Raw genomic sequence first — 9,427 nt, forward strand, 5'->3', positions numbered from 1 at the left:
CACACACACACACACACACACACACACACCATCCAGCGAGGAGAGGGGAGGGAGGAAGAAGTCTCCGCCGGACTGGTGAGGCTGGATCCGGGCTGAGGTGGCGTGTTTGTGGATTGACATGAACCCATCTAACGCCTGCCCCTCTCTCCTCTCTCTCTCTGTTTCTGTCTCCTTTTAGGTGTCTGGCAGGAGGGAGAAACAGACGGAAACACGGGGATATTTTACTCACTTAGTTGGACTTATTTGCCAGAAAATTATTTATGCTTTTTTTTTGTTTGTTTGTTTTTTCCTCCTCCTGAGTTTTGGCGTGCGTAAAAAGGCGCAGCAAACTATCCGTCCGTCCCCTATAGCTCCAAAGCAGGACGAAAGAGAAGGGATTTTTATTTGTTTTTTATTTTTTAATTTTTGCCCAGGAGTGAACAGAAACTTCAGTAGTTTGCTCGCCATGAGAGAGATGGAGGAAGATGATTTTTGATGGGCACCGAGGTGGCCGAGTCCCCTCCTGAACCGTCTCACGCAGCCACTTTGAAGAGAAAAGAAGAAAAAAAGACACTTTAAGGCTCTCCAACCTTTTCCCTCACCACCACCACGCCACTCTCCCTTCCCTCCCCACCTTGTGTCACTCCTTCGGGATGATTTTTTTCCAAACTGAGAGACTTGACCTGTGTGTAATTTCTGCATGAGAAGCTCCGTGGAACGTGACGGTCACTATGCCGAGGAGAAAGCAGCAAGAGCCGCGGCGATCAGCAGGTATTCCCCACCACCACCACTCCTCTCTCTCTCTCTATCCACTCTTCCTCCTCACCACCAACTTCTCTCTGTTTAAAACGAAACCATCTCCCCCTCCACATCCCGCATGCTGTCATCTAAGTTTACTTATTAAGGTTTAAAACCAATTCAGTTTTGTTTTGACACGCAGATGTGCGCCAGGGCAGCTTAGTTGGAGCTTCTTTCCTTTTTTGTCTTTCCTTTTTTTAAAAAAAATTTTGGCCAGGAAAGTTGTAACAGGACTGGTGAGTTAAACTAAATGGCATGTTCTATGGGATAAAAGGGGAGTTTTTTGAGGTTTCAAGAGTGAGTAATGATGAATAATTGACTGGAAAACAAAAAGAAAGAGGTTTTTTTTTCGCCCCCCCCCCAGTTTTATTAGAGGACTGCCATCCTTGATTTGATGTGTGATTGATCGCCTGTCATGCGGCAGCCTTTGATCTGTTCATCTCTGATAAACATCAATAAAATCCCTGCCATGAAGGGAAGCAATGCCTCTCTCTCTCTCTCACACACGCACACACAGAACCAGGATCTGACAAACACAAACAAAATAAAAGTTAAAGTGGAAAAATCTTATTGGATTTGTTACGCACGCCCTATAAGAGCAGTAATGTTTGATCAGTTTAAAGAAGGCAAACTCAAACCTTACTTTGTAAATTATATTCCAGTAGAGTGCAATCAGAAGGGGGGGTATTTGCTGCTGATAAAACCAGGTGCTGGCAGAGGACCGACAAGGTTGACTTCTAGTGGTTTGGATCTGGACCTTTTTTTTTATTTTCGCAGCCCCCTTCTTGTCTCCCTGCAGCCTTTTAAACAAATGTAAATGAGTGACAGGGGTTTCTACCTCTGTGCTAATGAGGCCCGGCCTTTGAAGTTGGGCATTAACAACTGCGGCGAACAAAAGACAGTTACAGAATTTTAAAGAGATTTTGAAATATGAGGTGCAAAGCGGGTCGAACAGGAGGCCCAGCCGACGAGGACTTTGAACTCAGCAGGTTTTATCGTTTGGAGCAGGGAGCTGGTGATGGTGCTGATGAGGAGGAGGAGGAGGAGGATGGAGAACATTCAACCGGTTGCTCTTCATCTCCTTTTTGGCTTTTCGTGAGATTTTTGGCCCACGCTGAGAAGCAGGGATTCATACATATATATATATATATATATATATATATATATATATATATATATATATATATATATATATATATATATATATTATATATATATATTTGTAACTTTTTTGTTCGTGCATTTCAAGAGGAAGAGTTGATGTTTCGGCGGAACATCTCTCTGGAAAAAGGTCGACCACGGTGGGAGCAGAGTGGCTCCCGTTAGGCTTCTGCATGTAGATGGAGGCATGAATAACATGACACGGCTGTGACCCCTCCCTTCCCTCCCTCTTCCTCTCACAGAACACACACACACACCTACACACACACACCCACAGCAACACAAAGCATTGATCCATCCCACTGTCCACTGAGGGCCATGAACATCACGGGTTGTAATGGTCAATCAGAGCTTGGCAAATGGGATGTTTTCCATTTTCCCACGAACATGAGGGTCGGTCAGAGATGGCGCCCTCCACTCCAGGCTCCCACTAGAAAAGAACGAATACACACACACACACACACACAGATTCACACACACCAGACCAGCCTGACGCTCCACTGGGAGCTGATACTGACCTGTGGCTTCTTCTATGAGCCGCTGCTCAGAGAGGAAATGGCTCATAGTGTCACTGTGCGTGGAAATCTAGAGGCAGACAAATAAAACAACATTAGCAGACGTGTCTGGACAAGTCTTTATTCATTTCTCCCCTCAAACTAGTCCTGTAGAATATAACTCACTTTTGTTGCATTTCATTTTAGGGCTCCAAGACCGAAAAAAACCCCAAACATCTTCTATCTCCAGAAAAAACATTTCCAAATGCACATTTCACTGAGCTTTATCCCCAGTTTTACTAATTCTGTGATTTTAACGTGTTACAGCGTAAACATCTTAGGGAGCTTCTTACGAAAAAGATTTTTTTTCTTCACCCCCCCACCTCTGTGTATTTATTTTTGCTTAATATAAAACATATTTTTTAAATTATAGCAGAAATCCCACTTAGGAAGAAAAAAAGGAAATAGAATCCTGATGCAATTTATTCAAATGTTTAGTTTTTTTCAAACAAACAAAAAAAAAGAAGTATGATCTTTTCTGGATTATTTTAAAGCACATTTTTTGTTTTGTTTCTCTGTGTGTGTGTGTGTGTGTATTTTGAGTTAAGAATACAACTAAAATGCCAAAAAACAATCCTACAAATAACACAAACGCAGCAGACCTCGCACTCGCAATCGTCCTCAAACACAAATCCACACCCTGAGAGGAAGGGAAAAAAAAAAACAAGATGGAAAGAAAACTTTAAAACCCCGTAAGCCACAAGTTTGAACCTGGCGTGTGTTTATTAGTGAACAGATGTGTGCTGCTGTGTGACACTTTTTCAGCCGAAGCTCCCCCCCACCCTCCACCCCCCCCGGTAAACGATTCGGCTCTTTTTGAGGCGACGAGGACGAAGATGACGACACGAACGTGTCAAGGAGGGAAAGGAGCGGTGCTGCTGGTGCTTTTCAGTCAAGGCTGGCTCGAGCAGTCTAAGAGGAAGAAGTGCAGATCAGATAGTCGCTGCTACTCTTTGAAAAACGTTGGTTAATTATAACACTGTGTGCGTGTGTGTGTGTGGATGTGTGGGTGGGTAAAGGGTGGTTGTGGTGTGGGGGATGTAAGGTTGCTTCCCGTTGGCTTCATTAGAGAGAGCCCTAATTATCTGTGGAGCTGATGGATTTGTGACAGGCCCTAACGATTAATGCTGACAAATTCAGTAAGGTGTCAAGTCCGCAGCTGCCTTGATGTAATCAAGTTGATATTATACAGTCCCCATAGCCCCCAGTGCAGCACCAACTCAATTTGCCTGTGCAGGTGACAAATGGACTTTGCTACCTGACTAATCACGTCAGGAGACAATGCCAGTTAATGACCTCAGTGACCCCGCCGCCATCCACACTCCCACCACTCTTATAACCTCATAAAAGCAGGCCAGACCTGCTTCACCCCTCCCACCCCCACCCTCCACCACCATCTTGTGTCAGATTATTTTCCTTTTTTGTGTGTTTTTTTTTTTTTTAATTTGAACTCTTTCACACGTTCCTTTTTGACGTCGAGGTGCTCTGCGGTTTCGCGAACGTCCCGCTTTTGCTTTGACTGGAATGTCAGGCGGGGTGGTGGAAATTTTTCAGCCGTTGCGAGAGATTTATTAACATTATTACTATTGTTTTTATCAATGACACGCGGCTCGGGCCCGTTCAGCAGCCTCTTGATGTATCAGCGCTCTGAAGTAATCCCGGGAACCGTTTTTAAACATTTTTTTTATTTTGTCTTTAAATCTAGACGTATTGTTGAAGTTTTTACTTTCTTTTTTTTTTTTCTTCCCCTGCACGTGTTCGAGCCCCGTCGCGAGTAAATCAGAACACGTTCTCCGTGCACTCTGGCTCTGGAGTGTCCCCCCCCTCACCCCCTCCCCTCCCTCCTCAGCGAAGGCCTCCGGTTTATTCCGAGCCGGAGAATCACAGCACCCAGGGATTAATGATTTTGCATGTTCGGGGCAGATCAGATTACACGGCGACCTTTGTGCTCCCAGTCGACGATGCTGTTATGTGATATTCTCCCCTCGAAATAATCAGCATGCAGAGATTTACGTGCCACCCCCAACCCCCCCTTACACACACACACACACACACACACACTCTTTTCTGACCACCCCAGCTTCCTGAGGAATACAACAGCGTATAGCCTCGAGGTGTGTCCTTTTTTTTTTTTTTTTTCCACCATTAACATTGCTGTATTTAATCATGACGCTCCTTCCTAAGAATTAGAAGTCTCGTTCAGATGGAGAGTAGTTTTCTTTCTTTTTGGAAAAGAAACTAGTTGGGATTTTGACCTGAAAGTTAAGCGACTCGTAATATAAACGGCTCCACAGCCTCCAATTTTAAAAATGCTAGTTTGAATTTGGCCACAAACACATAAGAAATACAATAAAATAAAACGTGTGTCTGAGAACGACGAGGAGAGTGTGCTCGGAGCTCAGCACTGACCGGTGTCAGTTTTCCTGGAATGACAAACTCATACGAGTGCAACTGTAATCACACCACGTTAGTCATCCTCCTTAGCACAGCCTGCCTCCCCCGCCTTCCTCCCCCCCCCTCTCTTCAGAGGAGCAGGAAAACAACCCCTGTAACGGCCGCACCTCGCTTTCCTCAACGTCTGTCATATCTGTGCACGGCTTCCTATCAGAAGTGGGAATGTCTGTCTGAACGTGACCACATATTGATCCGCTGCAGCCTGTTTTATTTTGCCGAATGTTTCCGGGGTTTTCCTTGTAGCTTGTCTTTGTGTGTGTGTGTGTGTGTTTGGCAGTTCGACTCGAGCTAGAAGCTGCAGTACCTGGAGTAGCTAACCGGTAACATCAGTCGACCTCATTGAAAGCCACTTCTGCTAACCGATAGTTAGATTTAAAGCTGGGGTTCTGGCCAATCACAGGTCAAACACGCTCCGCCTCAAAAAACCATAAGTGTCCCTTGGTTTTTGTGTGTGTGTTTGTGTGTCCTCATATATTGTACACAAAACTGTCCAGAACAGTTCTACTTTTTGTTATTAGTAGATAAATGACCAAAAAAAAAATTCAAACCTTAAAATGGTTAATTTTAAATCAGTTAAACTCTTTGTTTTTTTACATACAACCGGTCAGATTATGTTTTATGATTGCGGAAAAGAATCATTGCGATGATATCGTTGATGTCAGTGATCAGTCGTGATATTTTTCCCTCACTCCTTTTATGTAGTTTTTTTTTAATTTTTCTGTTACGCCACTTTTCTTGTGTTTTAGCATCTAGACCAGGTGTTGGCATTTTGAATTGGCCAAGTCCGTCAGTGGCACGCCTGCCACTGGGAATACATCAGCCTGTGATTTATTGCAGTCCTCGCAGCTCCTTGCGATGCGTTGTTACTGCGATAATTTTTTGGTACATCGCACAGCTCTGCACCGCGGCTGCACCGCGGCTGCAACGCCGCGATTTGATCATGTTTCTGATTCTTCTTGAGGTATTCTCAATAAAAAGCCGCCCCCAGGGCGCGCTGCTACCATCGCTCGCAGTCTGTTGCCCTCGCTGCACTTAAAACACACACACGCACCGTGAACTATAAACACTGTCAGACAGACAGACAGACAGACAGACAGACACACACCTACACGTAATGCTTAAGTGCAGCCAGCGTGTCTCTGTGGGAGGTCATAATGGAGGTGGCTTAGTATGATGGGAAATCATATCATTAAAGCAGCCAGATGTGCTTTGTTGCCTGCCTCGCAGCACATAAAAACATCAGCAAGTCATGGGATCTGAAAATGAAGAAATCCAAGTCTGAGAAAATCAAGTCTGAAACAGATAGAAAGCAGCCCTCTGGGACTGCGCTGACAAGCAGTCTTACTCCTGACTGCCATAGAAAAACAATTTCCCCCCCCAAATAAAGAATTTTTCTTCTCATTTTTCAGAACAAACTCTTTTTCTTAACTTTTTTTTTTTTTTTGGAGAATTTCAGATAGGAGTTAAAAAGAAAAAAAAAAAACCTTTGATGAATTGCTTTATGTCACTGTTATCAGCTCTCTGTGAAGTGTGCTTAATTACTATGTAATAGCGGTGTTGTGCTGAGTAATTACATTTTGTTAAGGGTCCGCAGCGGGGATGTAAGGCTTAAGAGCTCATTAATGGAAAGCTGTTGATATGTTTTTATTTATTTATTTGTTTTCTCCCCCGCTCGGCACATAGTCGGAGACATGAGGAAGATGAGAGGGGAAGCGTTCAAGAGCAGCAGCCATACAACATTTAAGGCCCAAAAATTGATATTTCAAATTTTCTTAAGTAAAGTATTACATTTGCTGCGGGTAAATTTGTTCTCTTGATCAACGCCGTGCCTCCTCGAGAGGCTATGGGAAAGTCTGCCAGAGTCAAATTTAACACGTTACTACTATCAATAAAAGATGAGCAATTACAGAATATTTTGTCTAATAAGTACTTGAATTCCTTGGCGTAGGCAAAAAAAAAAAAAAAAGAAACACCATGTAGCTTACCCACTCATTACATCAGTTAGCAGGGGGAGTGAGAGGCAGCCCTTTGATGCCAACAAACAAACAAGACAAACGAGATGGGCCCTCTACAGAAGAGCACGAGTCCTATCCAGGGACCCCCAACCCATACGCGCTCCTCCCTCTTCTTCGTCTCTTCATCCTCGATGCCTCCTCCTCCTCCTCCTCCTCCTTTCTCCCACTCAGTCTCTTTCACGCACCTCTCATCTCGTCTCTCATTTCTGCGTTTCCTTCTCGCTCTTCTCCATCCCTCCAGCGTGCCTCTCATCTCACCCCCCCGCCTCTTTCCTCTGGTTAAACGCTCAGAAGCAAGAAAGGAAAGTGTGTGGAAATGTGGATGAGAAACGTACATTTAAAAAAATAAAAGGTGCCCGTTCTCTCATCGAAGTTGGGCAGAGGTTGGATTCGAGGAGGGAGTTTCTGCTGTTTGTCCTATTGATTTTTAGGGTTTTCCTCTAAAATACTCTGTGGCCTTAAAGTCCAGCGATCCGTTTGCTGAATTTAAGTCTGATAAATGAGTGGAGTTGGTGAGATGAGTGCTGTTTACTGACGGGGGCCAGCATTTGGCCCAACAGCAACATTAGAGAAGGTGGTGCTTGTGGGACGAGCACTTTCTGTGTGTTGATGGATCGGATGGTGAGGAGTGGTGGGATGAAATGTGTGTGTGTGTTGGGGTCTTTTAGGATGGGTATTAAAGCTGACAGATGAACAGGACGATGGAGAAATTCTCCCACAACAGCTGTGACTGCCACCATTATCCTGACAGGTGTCAATTAAGAATTACTGCCTTGCCGGCCGAGTGCCCCTCCGGACTCGCGCACATGTCCCTCCATCCCTACAGTCCTTCCCCCCCCGGTCCAGCTGTCGGCGTGAGAGAGAAACAACACTGTACCCTTGTCAGTTTTTTGTCACGGGCCTTGTAGACCTGGCCCTCTGATCCAGACGTGCCGATCAATAGTCCTGATCGTGTTGATGTCCGCGTCGTGTCGATCAGGCGGATACCCGGAGTTGAAGAGCGTCCAGTTTGCATCGGTTTCAAAACGCAGGAACCGCGACCCTGCTTCGGGGGTTTTCCACTTTAATACCAAAGTATTCCGGATGAATCCGGTAAAAGCAGCTCCTTGCGTAAAATCTTTTCCATCGGGGGCCCCGTTCTGCAGGTTTAAAAGCGTTTGGGCCCGGTTTGAACGCAGCGTGGCCCGTGTTCTGCAGCGTCGGCAGACTGACTTGCACGCAGCTTTTCCGATGCCCGCCCTGCTGCAAAGAGTCGACTTTACTCCGCGTTGTAAAACGAGGAGTTGTGGCCAACGATTGAAGGAAACGAACAGTTGCTGCAGCACATCTTGAAGGCTCCACTACCAGCAAACCTTCTGGCTGACAAACACATTTTGGGCTCGAATGGTTTCTGACTTCACAGAGAAAGAGAGAGAGAAGGAGAGAGAGAAAAAGTAAATTTAAGTTGTGTATTTGCAATATTTTCCCAGTCTTTTTGAGGGTTTATATCGTTGCCTTAGAAAGCATTAGGTGTATGAAACTGAAGCAGCCTCATTGTGATGGAAAGGTTTAGCTTTTATTTTGTTTTTTTCATCATAAATCGTACCCTTATGTCATATTTTATACGATCTATTATTGTTGACGGTATCGTGCGGTCATGTGCCAAGCTGTTGACACTGTACTTATCGTGTAATAAATGCGGTTTTCAGTGCTGCTGCAGAGTAAACACGGGGAGCTTCGTTTGGTTGAAGGAGGAAGCAGAAAAACAGCAACGTAGAAAAGCTACATGAGAGCGAGTGCAGAAAGCTCCCCAGGAACACACAGATGAATTTGCATGTTCACTTGGGAGTTACACTTTTGGATTTTTGTTTCCCTAGAAATCATTTGCCACAGAAAAAAAAAACTAACCCAGGAAGATAATATCAGTGGGGTGTTTTTTTTTTCTTCTCCTTCTTCTTCTTCTTCTTTTGCTCCTGCTTTATTTGCATATCTCTTGTTTTAAATAAGGCAACCCCCTCAGAGTGAAATTCAGTTTGTTTTCCAGATCTCAGGTCTTCTCTTTTCCTCTTCCTCATCACAACAAACCTCCTTCCCCCACCTTTCCTCTTTTTATTTCGTTCTTTCGTTCTCCTTCCGTCTCTCTCTGGCTTCAGACTGCTCTGAGCGATTATCAAACCTAAGAGTATTTTTCCATCCTCATGCAAATCACCTCACCGTACTCTCTCTTATCAGTCCAGCTTCAACCACCCCACAAAAAAAACCCCACCACCACCTCCCCCACGCCACCCAAACCCCGGCCCAGCCACCCCAAACGGTTGTGTGTAATCAAAGTAAACGGCAGCTAAAGCGAAAAGGGAAACGCTCCTTGTGGAGATGGATGGAGGGATTAAATATTAACCGGATGCGGCTGACTTAAGGCGAGTGTTTTACATAGCTGCTCCCGCCATGGTTGCCGCACATTGATCCCCCCCCACCCACCCCCTCACT

General features: G+C 44.9%; 1 protein-coding gene across 3 annotated transcripts in view; it reads left to right on the forward strand.

Moving 5' to 3' along the window:
* Positions 1 to 9,427, forward strand: part of LOC108232243 (teashirt homolog 1) — a 39,361-nt gene that overhangs the window by 1,935 nt on the left and 27,999 nt on the right. For all 3 annotated transcript variants that reach the window (XM_017409876.3, XM_017409874.3, XM_037980119.1), the window contains one exon: positions 179 to 750. In XM_017409876.3, the coding sequence (XP_017265365.1) occupies positions 711 to 750 (40 nt within the window). In that variant the 5' untranslated portion in view covers positions 179 to 710. The remainder of the gene's footprint in view (positions 1 to 178; positions 751 to 9,427) is intronic.

This window comes from Kryptolebias marmoratus, linkage group LG16 (genome assembly GCF_001649575.2).
Source record: "Kryptolebias marmoratus isolate JLee-2015 linkage group LG16, ASM164957v2, whole genome shotgun sequence".
NCBI classification, from domain to species: domain Eukaryota; kingdom Metazoa; phylum Chordata; class Actinopteri; order Cyprinodontiformes; family Rivulidae; genus Kryptolebias; species Kryptolebias marmoratus.